Raw genomic sequence first — 15792 nt, forward strand, 5'->3', positions numbered from 1 at the left:
CAAGGCCATCTCCTCATTTTAGCAATCAGGGTATACCTAAACACTCTGTCTGCCAGTTGTTTCTTGGCCTTGCAGTCTACCCCCTGCCCCTGTTTCAGTACCCTTTTACCTGGGTGGGTCTGGTCCTGATCCCAAGTTTAATCTGAGGACCTACAGTCACAGATTCATTTTCTCTCAAATGGGCAGGACAAACATTAGAAGCTGCTGCTTTCATTACTCTGTTCATTGATTTTTGAAAAGGCAAGATCACAACATGTTAATTGACCCTATTTCCAAGACTGGCGATAACTAGGAAAATAGAACGTGTGACTATTCTAATGTTTGGGCAACTTTTTCTGTTACTAACCTATGCTGTGTGCCACTTCAAAATAAAAACAAATTGTCACCACACAACTATTAAACCATTAGCCTAATTCCCTCCAACTATTTTGTATCATATTCTCAGAGTAAATTTGGAAGCTTAAGGATGCTGTGTGTGTGTCTTGGAGCCCCAGGGAAAACCAGAATCATTTAGCTGTCTGACAGGAAATGGAGCTGAGCAAGCCCCTTTTTCTATGAGATCAGAAAGAAGCCTGACTTTTTTATAATTCTGATGGATATGAAGTGATGAGAAGGCAAGCTTTAAAAGGAAGGGCAAAGGGGTTTGCCTTCTGCCAGTAGATGATCATTGTATCTTGTCGCTCAGTTCTTTGCTTTCAGAAAACAGTTTTTTCAAATAATACTCAAAACAGTCTAACTTTTGCCTTTAAAAGGGAAAAAAATTTTTTTATTTAAAAAGGTAATGGTCTGGCACGTCCCAGTTCCAGGTTTTTCCACCCTTGCTATCAGAAGAGTTTGCTTTGGTGGGAATGGGTGTGATTGTTTATAAGTTCAGAAGTAAGCAGTAAAAAGGGTGGGACTCCTAAACTGAAATTCACTCTGGGGTGAGGTGTCACAATGCTGGCACTGGAGGTTGTGCTGGGACTTTCAGGGTGTGAGTTCAGGCTGACTCTCTGCAGTTCAGATGGCTTTAGTGGTGGCTATGGGTGGGCTTCAAAAAGAAGCTTCATGAAAGATTGCCTCTGTCCACAGAGGCAGTCTTTCATGAAAATTGTGACCTTTCCACTTTTTTTCCAAATGTCTTTGACGGAGAAGGGGAATTCTTTTTTAAAGCAATACTTGAGAGTCTAGCTTAAGTTGCAGAAGAATTACAGAATTTGATTCCAGTAGTTCTAACCCTACTGTGCTTTAGGGTTCTTCCAGTGTACAGCCTTGGAGACCATCATTCTGATACTCCTTCCGCTTCTAAACTAATGTCTGTGTGTACCACTTTACAATGTTAATCTTCTCTTTGGTGTTCTGGAGATTTAATCTGCCTACATTCTAATTCATGGTGTTAACTCTGTGGGAGGTTTCTGAGATTGAGATTAAGCAAATCACGACCGAATGGGGGGACTCCAGGAGGAGTCATAGTTACATCAGTTTTAGTATCTTTTGGTTTCTCTTCGCCTTTCAAAACAGGGCCCACCAAGAGAGCTTGTCTCTTAGGTTCTCATTGCCATTCTTTTTTTTTTTTCTTTTTTAAAATATTTATTATTTATTTTTGGGGGTAGGGGGCGCGCCGTGTCTTAATTGAGGCATGCAGGATCTTCATTGCGACATGCAGGCTCGGACTTCTTAGTTGTGGCGTGCGGACTTCTTAGTTGTGGCATGCATGCGGGATCTAGTTCCGTGACCAGGGATCAAACCTGGGCCCCCTGTATTGGGAGCGCAGAGTCTTACCCACTGGACCAACAGGGAAAGCCCCCTCATTGCCATTCTAAAACCCAGTAATTATGTGTACCACTAGAAGATTTAAGTTTAAGAGATCATCTGAGGGTCTGTTCAGAGCTTTCCTTTCCATTCTGAGAGCCACTTAAACGTGGAGATTTCAGATGCTGAAGTGCATGTTGTTGCCCAAGGGGAAATTAGCTTAGGGACATGGAGCTACTGCTTTTATCAGGAAGAGAGGAACCTGTCAGGTTTTCCCTGTAAGAGGCTCCACCATCCACATGCTCTTAACAATGAAAATCAACAAATGTGGCTTTCATCTATAATGACAGCAGATTGGCAGTGTTTGAGGGCTGCTCAGCTGCCATGCAATCAGTCTGATCTATTGGGTGAACTAAGAAAGAAAATAGAGGCTTCTTGTTTGAATCTTAGCCATGGAAGTAAACTAAAGATGGCTGTTCAAAGTTAAAATGTAATTAGCATTGGAAGAAAAGTAAATTGACATTTTCTATGGTGGGTTGCATGACTATTTCTGCTATATTTTTAACTGTATTGAGACATTGTCAAATATTATAGATAGCCCTGTTTTGTCAGGACGTCTCTGAGAAGTCTCAGATAATTTCTTGGTCAATAGGGTTTGAAATGGAAGACCATATTTAAACTAAAGATGGTAGATATTTTTTGGCATTGACTAGGAATGCAGAACTACAGGTAGATTTAACTCCAGCAGCTAGCAGAGAGCCTCTTCTGCTTGAGTCTCAGGTGACATATCACACAGTTGGAGTCACTGTCATTAAAAACCTGTCACTCAGAGCTATTCCCCTAGGCTCTGTTGACTAGGTGGTGTGGTGCTTAACACACATCTGAATCATCATTCCTCAGACAACTGGCGATGGTTGGCGTCACTGCCTGGTCCTGGTTTGGACCAGCCTGCAAATAATCTTTCTAAAAGCTAAATGGAGAGGAGGAAAAAAAAAAAAAAAATTCCTCAGAGACTTGGAAAGGTCACAAGTGACGTCACGGAAGAGTAGATGATATACTGTCAAAGGTGAGCTGTATACCACTTGGCTTGAATTTTCTTGTGGCAGTGCCTCCTGTGGTGATCTGTGGGGAGAGGCCGCATTTGCCAGAGTTCAGACTGAGTTCATCTCGTACCTTTTTATAGTACTTTTGAGCACACTGAAACAAGGTTAGAATATTAATTCAGCCTGCTCCTCTCCAGCTGTGCCACCATAAAGAGGATGCAGCTCCTGCAGCAGGCTTCCTATACTATGGAAAGAAACTAATTGCTGGTTACAGGCTGAAGCTGACAGGCTGCTCTTTCCCCAGCAGCCACTGAAAGTAACTTTTAAAAATCATTATTATTATTAAGCATTTATAGCCCGCTTTTGTGTTTTCCAGGTGCCTCATAATCATTTCTATTTGCTCTTCTTATTGATGTCCCTGAGAGGCAAGTTAATATTGTTATGTCTGCATGTCACATGTGACAGACCAGAGGAACAGAGGATTAGGTAATCAGCTCCTTGGTACCATCTGTGATCTGCTTTAGGCATCCTCAAAGCAGAAACTGAGGTGTGCACTTTGTTCCTAAGCTCACTGAGCCCATTTCCTCACTGCTTCCTTTTTAATTTGGTGTATGAGTATTATGGTTTTTATACTTTTTGACTGCAGTTTACAGTAAGAGATACATTTTACATAGTGTATACACACAATACATAAAACTGAAAGTTTCAGGAAACATTACTTACTCTTCATGAGACACACTATGACATTTTCTTTTCTATTTTTTATGCCAGTTTCATCCCACTAAATTAATTTTAAGAAACACCAGTTGGTCGTGACCCACGGCTTTTAAAACCACCATGTTAGGAGGTACTTGAGGCTGAAGAATACACATGCGCCTGGAGCATCAGTTTTATTTAAAGGAAAATGGAGCAACACATTTTCATATTAAAACACATGGATTCATTATGGAATAGCATGGAACTTCAAAGAAATTTTGTCTTATGATGGGCTACTTCATATTATGCCCCTAATCCTGATCCTTACCTCTACCTCCACCCCACTATATATGTCCATTCTTTCCTCCTCTGTTAAGGGAAGTACACTGGAAAAAACTTGAGAAGTCCTGTCCTTTTGGAAACTTTAGACCAAGTTCATATCTTGTCTAAACCCAAATGGCTGTCAGGAACTTTGAGTAGTGTATTTTACAGCCATTATTCTTATTGAGCCCTTACTCTGTGTCAGTCACTGTTTTAGAAACTGAGAATACAGTAGTGAACAAGAGACAAAAATCCCTTCCCTTGTGAAACTTACATTTTACTCGAGGTGGGTTATGCGGCACAGGGACAGGCAGTGCACCAACAAATAAGTAAAATAATATGTCAGATAAGAGCAATGGAGAAAAACAAAGCAGAGGTTGGGATAGGGAATCCTAGAGTTGGAGGTTGGGTGGTATAATTTTATAAATACGTTGGTCATGGAAGACCTACGTGAGAAGATAATATTTGATTTAAAGCAAAGACCTAAAGGAGGCCGGAATGAGCCTTGCACATTTCTGGTGGAAGAGAATTCCAAGCAGAAGAAACAACGAAGGCAAAAAGCTATGAGATAAGAGCATGCCTGGTAAGTGCAGGGCACAACAGCAGGCTCCTGTGGCTGACGGGAGAGTCATAGCATATGACAACAGAGAGGTAAGAGACATCCAACTACAGGCAGTTGTAAGTTTGGGAAGTCATTGGAAGTTTGAGCAGGGAAGTATTTATTAATTGATCTATGTTTTAAGATCACTCTGCTGTGTTGACAGTAGACTGGGAAGCTAGATGGGGAGGGTGGAGAGAGACAAGTGCAGAAGCAGCGACACCATAAAAAGCTTGGCAGTGTTTCATATACTGAGTTTGGAAAGTCAGCAGGAGGTTCCATTTAGGGATGAGATGGGGAGATCAAGAATTTGGTCTTGGACATGTTCATTTTCAAATATGTGTTAGTTATCCAAGCAGAGGTACTAAGTAGGCAGTTGGATATATATGTGATAATTGATTTCCATAGGCAGGCTAGACATTGATGTTAAAGCTCTTGGAAAATACTTCTCCACCTTCTCTGGATTATGTCTTTCTGTTCTGTACCTGTTGGGCTGGTGAATTTCAAAATAAGAAAACAACTCCCCTCTCTCCCGCTGAAGCAGTCAATATCATACTCTAAGGTTTACTCAATTCTGTTTAAGAGAGCCGCTGTCTGGGAACTTTCCTGGTGACGCAGTGGTTAAGAATCCTCCTGCCAATGCAGGGGACACGGGTTCGAGCCCGGGTCCAGGAAGGTCCCACATGCCACGGAGCAGCTAAGCCCGTGCACCACAACTACCGAGCCTGTGCCCTAGAGCCCGTGAGCCACAACTACTGAGCCCACATGCCACAACTACTGAAGCCTGCACACCTAGAGCCCGTGCTCTGCAACAAGAGAAGCCACCGCAGTGAGAAGCCTGTGCACCGCAACAAAGAGTAGCCCCGGCTCGCCGCAACTAGAGAAAGCCTGCGCACAGCAAGGAAGACCCAACGCAGCCCAAAATAAATAATAAAAATTTAAAAAGAGAGCTGCTGTCTGGATTGGAATTGGACTGGATTCATACTGTGTTTTCCTTGAATCTTTTTTGCTGAGACTCCCGAAGAGTTATTGGCATATCCTTGGAGAATCTAATATTCTTTGGGTTGTGATCTACTGCCTGTGTTATTCTTCCTCAACATCTAAATATTATTTTAGCCCAGTGAATTTGAAACCAAAAGAGCCCACGTATCATTCTATCCCCGCATCCTTGCCTCATCAAGTTTCTGTGTGCCTAATGAGCCATGTTACTGGTGAAATTATGGGGTTTTTTAAGTAAATTTATTTATTTATTTATTTATGGCTGCATTGGGTCTTCGTTGCTGCGCGCAGGCTTTCTCTAATTGCGTCGAGTGGGGGCTACTCTTCATTGCGGTGCGTGGGCTTATTCCAGTGGCTTTTCTTGTCGCGGGGCACGGGCTCTAGGCACATGGGCTTCAGTAGTTGTGGCACGTGGGCTCAGTAGTTGTGGCACACGGGCTCTAGAGCGCAGGCTCAGTAGTTGTGGCGCACGGGCTTAGTTGCTCCGCGGCATGTGGGATCTTCCTGGACCAGGGCTCGAACCCGTGTCCCCTGCATTGGCAAGCGGATTCTTAAGCACTGTGCCACCAGGGAAGTCCCTGAAATTATGTTTTGCATATGAACGATGTACAGGTTAAAAAGGAAAAAAAAAAAAAAAAAAAGGTTGAGAAACCAGTGTTTCATTCCATTTGCTCAACTTCTTCCTCTTAAATTTCATGCAGCAAATACTTACTGAGTCACTAGTATGCGAGTGAAGATGAGAGCCCCTGCACTGAGAGATCATAGTGTTGTGGGTGAGGCAGAGATAAACAATTATTTATTCTATATAGAGGTGCATGGAGTGGGTGCCTAGGAGAGGAACTAGAGCCTTCCTGAGAAATCCTTGTCAAGCTTGAACTAAATCTTCAGATTAAATAGATATTTTCCAGACAGATAAAGTTTTAGAAGAAGAACATATTAAGCAGAAAGAACAACATCTGACAAGAAACAGCATGTCAGTTTCAGTGTTTGGTGAGCAATAAGTAATTCTGATGTGCTTGAAGTTAAGGAAATAGGCTGGAGAGGTAGGCAGGGGCCCAGATCCAAGGGAACCATATACATTTGAAATAAATGCAGTCCTAGCCAAGAGTAAAAGTTTGAGAGCTGCAAAATGCAGATTTTGAAAATCTAATGTAAAAGAGATGAAGCGCTTCCTCAGTGATCTCGTTAGCATAGTTGTAATACTACATTTGAGCATACGTGAGATGTCAGATAAGTCTAATGTGGTTATCCTTAATTATGAAAAATTCTAAGTAAAACAGGTAAAGCAGAAAATGGTGAAAGAAGAGGGAACTTTTCTTTGAGAAACATTTGTTAATAGTACTTAATTGTAAGTCAGGCACCATTATAAGTGCTTTGCAAACATTTACTCGTTAGCCTCATAACAACCCCGTGCATTTGGTCCTGTTGTTATCTCCATCCTTCAGACCGGAGACTGAGCCGAGTACTGCTGCCTAAAGTCACACAGCTAGTAAGTAACAGAGTCAGCGTTTGAAATCAGGTGGTCTGGTCTGGTTCCCAAGTCCGTGTTCAGAGCCACTGTGTCTGCTGCCTCTGATTTGGGTGTCCCAGCTTCTCAGAGAATTATTCTAGAGTAGAAGTCCAGGGATAGTCTTCAGGGTGTCCTGAAACCCCTGAAGTTTTTGTGGAAACGTTGCATGTACAGTTTGCAGAAAGAAGGTCCCTGACTTTCTTCTGTTTGTCAAAAGGGTCCTTGGGGCAGAATGGTTTTAGCACTGCTGACCTAGAAGAGCTTTTCATGTCTTTTCCATTGTTAAAGGGCTTCAGTTGGAATAAGGATTCCCTCAGAAGAACAATCTATTTATAAGCCCATGCAGACTTCTTAGGTAACATTGTTCTAAATTAATTACTTGTCTGGTTGATCTTCCTAGGAACTTTTTCCAAAATACATGTTCCAGGTCCCAGATTTAGGGATTGCTGTTTTTTAAATACAGGATGGAGTCCCGGATTCTGTTTTGAGAAATCTCTCCAGATGATTCTAATATAAGTCTTTGGTTGAGAACCACTAATATTATCTCTTGGAGGACATATGACCCACACTAGCCCACTTGAACCACTTCCAGTTTTCACTTCTAAATGCTCTTTACAGAGCCTGGCACTCCCTCAAGGTCTTATTGGTGCCCTTGTTTGAAATAAGAGTTCCCGTTCTCTCATTGCTGAATACCAGATGAATTAGAAAATACCTCCTTCCCAGAAGCCCACAGCTGGTATAGATCTTTTGAAGTGGTGCTCTAGTACATCTTAAAGAATGTCTAAGGTCCCTCTTTCCTGAGGTTAGTTACTCTGCTTATATTCACCAGACTCAAGCTTTTTGAGACTCCTGCTGTCTCAGCATTTTGGGCATCTGATTATGTGATATAGGTCAGAAACTCCTGGGTGTGGGTCATTGAAAGGTTAAATGTACAAGTTACAAGGAAAGTAATTTGATGAATTCTTCTAGGAAAGAGGGCAGAAAGATATCAAGTAGACATACCCAAACCAAATTACGGAGGATGAAATAAAGGTACTATTTAAGGTGGGGAAGGGACTTCCCTGGTGGCTCAGTGGTTAAGAATTCGCCTGCCAATGCAGGGGACATGGGTTCGAGCCCTGGTCTGGGAAGATCCCACATGCCACGGAGCATCTAAGCCCGTGCACCACAACTACTGAGCCTGCACTCTAGAGCCCACGTTCCTAGAGCCCATGGTCCGCAACAAAGAGAAGCCAACACAGTGAGAAGCCTGCCCACCGCAATGAAGAGTAGCCTCGCTGCAACTAGAGAAAGCCCATGCGCAGCAACAAAGACCCAATGCAGACAGGAAAAAAAAAAAAAAGGTGGGGAAGATGAGTTGATAACATATGTAAAAGAACTGGAAGTACTTCGGAAAGAGGATATTTCAATCTCAATATGCTGTTGAAATATAGACATTTGCCCCAAGAAGGGGCGGGGAGAGAATAGTGGTGCTAGATAAGCACTTTTTACCTTTATTTTCTTAGAGAGAAATAGACATGGTTACTGATTATAAAACTCACCCAGAGAAATGGTTTTCTGCAGTGCCAAAAGCATAGATAGGAAAGTCACCAGTGACAGAAACCAGTGGGAAGTGGTAGTTTCGAGCAGTTCTTCTCCTACTCTCCCCTCTTACAGTATATGGCTCTTATAATCTGCCACAGTGGAGTCTGCCTCTTTCTGAATAGAGACACCAATCAGTGTTGCCCCTGAACACAAGTACTTATTATAGCTTTTTAAAAAATATGAGCAGCACGCTCTGGATTGAATGGACCATGGTAGAATCACAGCCTGCCCAAATCCAGAAGTTTGTATTGTGAGAAGAAAACTCATTTCTTCGTTTGTTCAAAGGCTTTTCCTTCCAAGAGTCATCAGATTTATGAGTGTATGACCCAACAAGCTTTTCCAGCCATATGACTTAGGAAAGTAAGATTTTATAAAAGAAAGCGCTTTAAAACTGATACCAGAAAAAAGATAAGGGGCAGTATGCCACCAGTTATTGTGGAGAGAAAAAAACCAAGGTTTAGAGTCAATTTTGCATTTGAATCCTGGTTCTTCTGTGTACTGACAGTGTGATACTGGATGTTACTTAATCTTTCTGAACCTCAGTTCCTCATCTGTAAAATAAGAGGGGAGTAACATTACTTTGTTTGGGATAGTTATAATGAGGATTAGAAATATTGTCATTAATAGGTACTTAGTAAGTGGTAGCAAAAACTACTGTTAAAACAACTGACTAGATATCGCAGGTATAGAATATGTGCCTTGAATTCATCCCTCCTGGGGCCCCTCCTGGAGCAAGGCAGAGTTGCAGGCTGTCCACGGTGCTCTTGACAGTGGAGTGAATAAGGACATGCTTTGCAGTGTATGGGCTGGTATGTCTTGATTTAGGGTTTCCTGCCCTGTCTAAAAGAGGAAGAAGGGACTTCCCTGGCCATCCAGTGGTTAAGGCTCTGCGCTTCCAATGCAAGGGGCGCAGGTTTGATCCTTGGTCGGAGAACTAAGATCTCACATGCCGTGCAGTGAGACTAAATAAATAAATAAATAACAGATTTTTGGGACTTCCCTGGTGGTCCAGTGGCTAAGGCTCCGTGCTCCCAACGCAGGGGGGCCCAGCTTTGATCCCTGGTCAGCGAACTAGATCCCATGTGCCGCAACTAGCTAAGACCCGGCGCAACCAAATAAATATATAAATATTTTAAAATAAATAAAAGAGGAAGGAAATTGGGTGATATACTTCTAGACACATAACTGTTCTTTCCCTCCTACCTGGCTTCTTATGATGTCCTAATTTTCCCTTACTACTTCCCTGGCAGGTGGCTGTGAAAAACAATATCGATGTCTTCTACTTCAGCTGCCTCATCCCACTCAACGTGCTTTTTGTAGAAGATGGCAAAATGGGTATGTCCTCCTGTCCTGCCAAATATACCTTTGCACTTCCTCTGAATGTGTCAAGCAGAGCATAGCCCCAGAAGGACAAGTTATTTTGAGGTTTAAAAAAATGAAGGAAGGCTATTCTAAAGCTCTAATAATTGCTAATTATATATTCTCCTGAGTCACAGTTGATCTTGCTTTGCTGTTGGTCTCCAAGTCACAATGCCCATTATCTGAATAAGCCAGTCACCACAGTATACAGAGTAAGTGGCTTGGTGACAAGTAGATGTGGATTTGAATCTCAGCTTGGCTGTTTACTAGCTATGTGACTGTAGCAAGGTGCTTAATTTTTTTGAGTTTCAGTTTCCAAGTTTACCAAGCAGAAATAGTTTTTATAATGACTTGAGATAATACATGGAAATTCAGCACTTAGCCCTGTTCTGAGTTCTTAGTGTCTCAAGATAAGAATTCAATAATTTGTGATAAATGTATTGGTATTTCCCATGTGGTTGTTGATATTTCTCTCTTCCCTTACTTAGGAAACCACCATCTAATAAAACTAGCTTGTATTGATACATATGAAGTTGTATTGGCACTTAACATTGGTTTCATTATTACAGTAGCTCTTTGGGTAGGGTAGGCAGATGTAATGATATATGATGAAATTAAGGATCAGAAAGATCACAAGACTTACCAAAGTCACCCAAATAGGAAAACAGTGGAGGCAAAACTAAACCCTAGATGTAGACTCTTTTCCAGTGTATCTTAGTGCTTCTCATGAGGGATTAATTGACCTGGAGTGTAGGACCTCTGCATAGCTAAGAGTTGACTCCAGTCCCAGGCTACTGCTGGCTGTATTGCTAGAGCCAGCACTCCAAAGGAGAAATGGTACAGGGGCTTAGATGTCAGAATATTGACAGGTTGTGCACCTCCTTCCTTTCCCTCTGCTTCCCCATACAGAGCGCCAGGTCTTCCTTGCGACATGGAAGGATATTCCCAATGAAAATGAACTTCAGTTTCAGATTAAGGAATGTCATTTAAATGCTGGTGAGTGATGACTCTAAATTTCATTTTCATCTTCGTGTATTATATAGATATTTGAAAATTTTGTCTTTTCTTTACCTATCTTTTCACACCTACCTTATTTCTAGTGAGTATATGGTATTACTTTGCAAACTTCTCTTTAAAAACTTGGGATGTTTTGATGTAGGTACTAGATTACGTACAAACTAACAGATTTAAGAAAAGAACTAGAATGGATCCACCCACCCAGTTCTCTAGTAGTTGAACATGTATGAGTCATGTTACTTGAACATTCTAAGCATTAGGTAATTGAAGTGGCACTTAAAGATATGCACTCTCCCCAAAATTAAAAGGACTGTGTCATTTTACATCAGCCTTCAGTAGTGACTCTTTCTGAGATCCTTATTTGGAATCCTGTGTTTACTATTAAATAAGACTACATCATAGTTGATTAAAGCCTAGTTGCTAGCCTTTTTCTTTCTTGCCTTGTGTCAGCTTTCATATGGTTATACTGACCTCTTGTAATCACCATGAAAAAGCTCCAGCCCCCTTAGTAGTTAGTTTTATTACTGTACTAGAACATCAAACGGGGAACCCAGGAGGAGAAACAATAGCAGCTGACAGTGCCTAGGGCTTTGTTTCACTGAAGCATCCTCAGGAGTGGAAGGAGCCTTCAGCTGTTCAGGGTCTTGCCTTTGTTCCAGTCTCTCTTTGAGGTTAGTATAAGGCCTTATGAAATGAAAGGCGTTTGAATGAAAGTGAGCCTTGGTGCTGTTGGGTGCTGCCTCTTTTCCTCTTTTCTTCATTCACCCATCATTTCCTCCTTCTGGCTGCTGCCCTCCCACTGTAGCTGGAGCATTGAGTAGGGGAAAGAGGCAGTACAGCAGTACAGAAAGAAAAAAAAAACTCACTGTCTTCTCAGTTCCACTTGTTCTTTAAAAAGTTTTTTTGCGGGGAGTGGGAGCGCTCTATGATGCATTCATCCTCTGTGTTCAGACAAGTCTTTTCTTACAGGGCTTCTCCTGAGCCCTTGTAGAGGTGTTTGAGGAGATAGTTTTCTGTAATGTCCACTGTCGCTACTAGTTTGTCGATTCTCTTCAGGAAGACCACATATCTGCCTTCTTTTGAACATATTCTTGGTCTAGGTTTCTCAGCCTGACTGGTTATGTAGTTATTAAACAAAACCATATTTTTGCTGAGTTTTCACAAAAAAGTCATACTTAAATTGAGCTGCTTTTTATGCCATATTCTAGGTAGGTGACGGTGTTATCTCTCTGCTAGGCTTACTGGTTAGTTACCACAAGCCTCATTTGATGGGTTGGGAGGTTGGGCAGTTTTCCATTGTGTAAGCTGTTTTTCAGAAAGCTTCAGGTGCAGAATCTGCAGTGGTTCATGGCGAGACTTATAGTCACCCTTGTGTAGTCAGTTCCAGGACATTTCATTTATTATGCTCCTGAGAACACTTGTCCCTCAGAAAAGGGTTCTGTGGTCAAAAAGGTTGGAAAATACAGTGTATGATGTGCCTCTCTTGGGTGTTGCCATTGCACGTGAGCACACTAGAAGCTGAGGCTTCCTGCATCAAGGAAACCAGTTTAACTCAGCATTAACTGAATTTTTTCACTGTCGAATTTAAAGTCACAAAATGCTTATTATTAACGTCTTATGGAACACCGGTGTTCCTTCAACATGCACGATCTGGGAAACTCTGGCCTATAGAGAGCAGAGAAAGGCCAGGGTAATAGGAAAGCAGATTTGGTTTCAGAGGTCTGGTGTGAAAGGGACATGCTTTTTCAAAAAAGAAAATGGCAGTTTGGATGCTGTCAGAGTTATAGAAAAGATCCCCCTGCTTCCAGATTGGGGTTCTGAGCCCTTACTGAACCTTGGTGTACATTTGTGATCTTGCCCAAAGAAGGGATGTCTGGTCTTGCTCCCAAAGGGTCTTTGTCTTCTGATGTAAACTGGAACAGTTTCCCAAAGCAAATTCAGTTTTGATCAATTCTGCCATGGCCTCATGCCAGTTCCTCCCTGCCTCGGGTGCTCCAAATACCAGCGAATCAGTTTTCCAGTGACACACAGTGCAGCACGTGGCAGTGCAGCACATGGAGCAGAGGGAAAAACAGCCACTTCGTTTTCTCCAGGAGCCCGAGGCCATCATTTCCCACACTGAATCATTGCTAATCGCTTACAAGACCACTTCCTACAACTAATCCTTTCTAGCTTTTCCTCTGCCTGCACCCCAAGGTCTGGAGTACCCTGGCCTTTACATTTCCTTCCAGTCTGAGGGCTCTATTAACATGAACATTTTCAGGTTTAGTGCCTTCTGATTCAACACCCTGGGTCTAGCAGAGAGCTAAAAATACCATCCTTCCCAGCTGATCTGTCCTAATCACAATAGCACCAACCCTTTAAATAGCTTTTTTGTGCCAGAGTAGACATTTAACAGATGGAGCTAACACTCTGAGGGCAACAGGAAGTCGCAGGTTTAAAGGGCTGACCACCTAGTGTTGAGCTTTTACTTTTGCTCTTTCATTTCTTCTAGAGATGAAAGAAGAAAAGAAACCCTCTTCCTAAGCCTTAATCATTTATCAGTTCTTAATAGAAAGGTGTATATGACGGGGTGCTTATGGTGCCACTACTTGTGTAAATACTAGAAAATATTAGATCAGAAAGGCACCAATGTATGGGTCTCCCTGCTTCCTAGCACAAGTCATCTCTACTGGCGTCAAGCGGTCTGTACGAATCTGTTGTACAGCTTATATTATAGCTGTATTTGGGCTTAGTACATGCCTGGGACCACTATCTTAAGTATACAAGAAGTAGTTGCATCTCCAGCCATGTCCAGAAAGGAATCTTTCTGGCAAGCAGTCTACAAACCTGTTTTTTAAATTAAGTGTTTATTATACTGTGAAAAGCTCAGAGACATGTTGTATCTATATTCACTAGTTGGGCTCTCTAGTAAGGGACAAATATTTCTTCTGCCACAGGGACTAGGTGAGGATGAGTTCTGTTTCTTTGTTTTGTCGTGGTTCTCCCCATCCCTCGGAACATTTCATAAATGCAAATGCTTTGCCAGCCAGCACTTAAATATAGTTTGGTTGTTCAAATGGTGAAAAGTGTTCTTTTCAGCAGGCATAGTGGTTTTGAACTTGCTGATGAGTGTGTACCACAGCTGGGACCCATGTACAGATTCCCCCTTCCCACTCACTGAGTACCTTCTTCGCTCTTATGGCTGCTGGAAGAGGTGTGACCTTAGCTAAAGTAGGAAAATGAAGGCGGGAAGACCACATTCACACCTTCTGAGACTTTAGGCCTCAGGCCCAAAGCCAGATTTGAGGTAGGAGACAAATGAACCAAAAGAAATCACACCTTGATGCAGTTGTAACCATGTTTGACCATCTTTTATTGTTTTTGTTTGTTTGTTTGTTTTTTGCGGTACGCGGGCCTCTCACTGTTGTGGCCTCTCCCATTGCGGAGCACAGGCTCCGGACGCGCAGGCTCAGCGGCCATGGCTCACGGGCCCAGCCGCTCTGCCGCATGTGGTAAATTTATTTTTATTTTTAAAAATTTATTTATTTATTTATTTTGGGGTGTGTTGGGTCTTCGTTTCTGTGCGAGGGCTTTCTCTAGTTGCGGCGAGCAGGGGCTACTCTTCATCGCGGTGCGCGGGCCTCTCACTGTCGCGGCCTCTCGTTTCGGAGCACAGGCTCCAGACGCGCAGGCTCAGTAGTTGTGGCTCACGGGCTCAGTTGCTCCATGGCATGTGGGATCTTCCCAGATCAGGGCTCGAACCTGTGTCCCCTGCATTGGCAGGCAGGTTCTCAACCACTGTGCCACCAGGGAAGCCCTTGACCATCTTTTAAAACTCTGTCCTTTAGGGCAAATCTCAGTGTCTTAACATTGCATTGTCATTCTCAAAGTCTCACAACTGTAAGATTCCATCATGTTTCCCAGGAGTTCAGGTATATTTAAAACAACAACAACTACAAAAAACTGACATCTTGTAAAGAAGTCTGTCCCAGTCTGACAAGGAAGCCTCCTTAACATTGGCTCGCATTGCCATTCTTAATAGGTTCATTTAGCAGAGTCTGATTATCCTGCCATCTACATACCCTCTAGCTCAAACCTAATAGCGGAGGTTTATGAAAATTGACTTACACATACTTATGTTATAGAACCCTCCTCCCTCCATTCAGTCTTCTGATAGAAATCACGATAACAGCCATTTAGTAGGAGCAGAGCCAGGTTCCTAACTGGAATGCTTCCAAACACAGTAAAGTTACATCCATTCAACTTGCTTATTCTACCTGGCTGTTTGCCACATTTTCTAATTCTGGAAGGGGTGAGTGTGTATGTGTGTTTGTGTGCTTCCATTTCTTAGCCTATCGTCTCTTACTTAGGTGGTAAAATCATGAGACATCTGTAGGCATCTGGGCCTTGCTATGTATATTGTCTAGAGCATGTGCCTATGCAACAAGGTAGATCTTCAACAAAAGCTCCTGCTAGGTGCATGGGCTTCAGTAGTTGTGGCGCACGGGCTCAGTAGCTGTGGCTCGTGGGCTCTAGAGCGCAGGCTCAGTAGTTGTGGTGCACGGACTTAGTTGCTCCGCGGCATGTGGGATCTTCCCGGACCAGGGCTCGAACCCGTGTCCCCTGCATTGGCAGGCGGATTCTTAACCACTGCGCCACCAGGGAAGGCACCCCCCTCCCTTGTATTTAAGACAGTCCTGTCAAAAGGCATTAGCCAAACTCCAGCTGGTGATGTTGCCTGGCGACCCAGTCTAAGCTGCAAGAGCCCTTCATTGTGGGAACCAAGGTGACAGCCAGAACTGCCTGAACCCCCAGAAGGTGATTAAAAAGCATATTGAGGGGCTTCCCTGGTGGCGCAGTGGTTGCGCGTCCGCCTGCCGATGCAGGGGAACCGGGTTCGCGCCCCGGTCTGGGAGGATCCCGCGTGCCGCGGAGCGGCTGGGCCCGTGAGC

The 15792-nt window shown here is 43.0% G+C and overlaps 1 protein-coding gene across 1 annotated transcript in view; it reads left to right on the forward strand.

Annotated features, from left to right (window-relative positions):
* AP2B1 (adaptor related protein complex 2 subunit beta 1) overlaps window positions 1-15792 on the forward strand; it is a 130699-nt gene that overhangs the window by 103986 nt on the left and 10921 nt on the right. Inside the window, exons 20-21 of the mRNA XM_007105563.4 lie at window positions 9733-9817; window positions 10751-10837. Coding sequence (XP_007105625.1) covers window positions 9733-9817; window positions 10751-10837 — 172 coding nt within the window. The remainder of the gene's footprint in view (window positions 1-9732; window positions 9818-10750; window positions 10838-15792) is intronic.

This window comes from Physeter macrocephalus, chromosome 14, assembly GCF_002837175.3.
Source record: "Physeter macrocephalus isolate SW-GA chromosome 14, ASM283717v5, whole genome shotgun sequence".
NCBI classification, from domain to species: Eukaryota; Metazoa; Chordata; class Mammalia; order Artiodactyla; family Physeteridae; genus Physeter; species Physeter macrocephalus.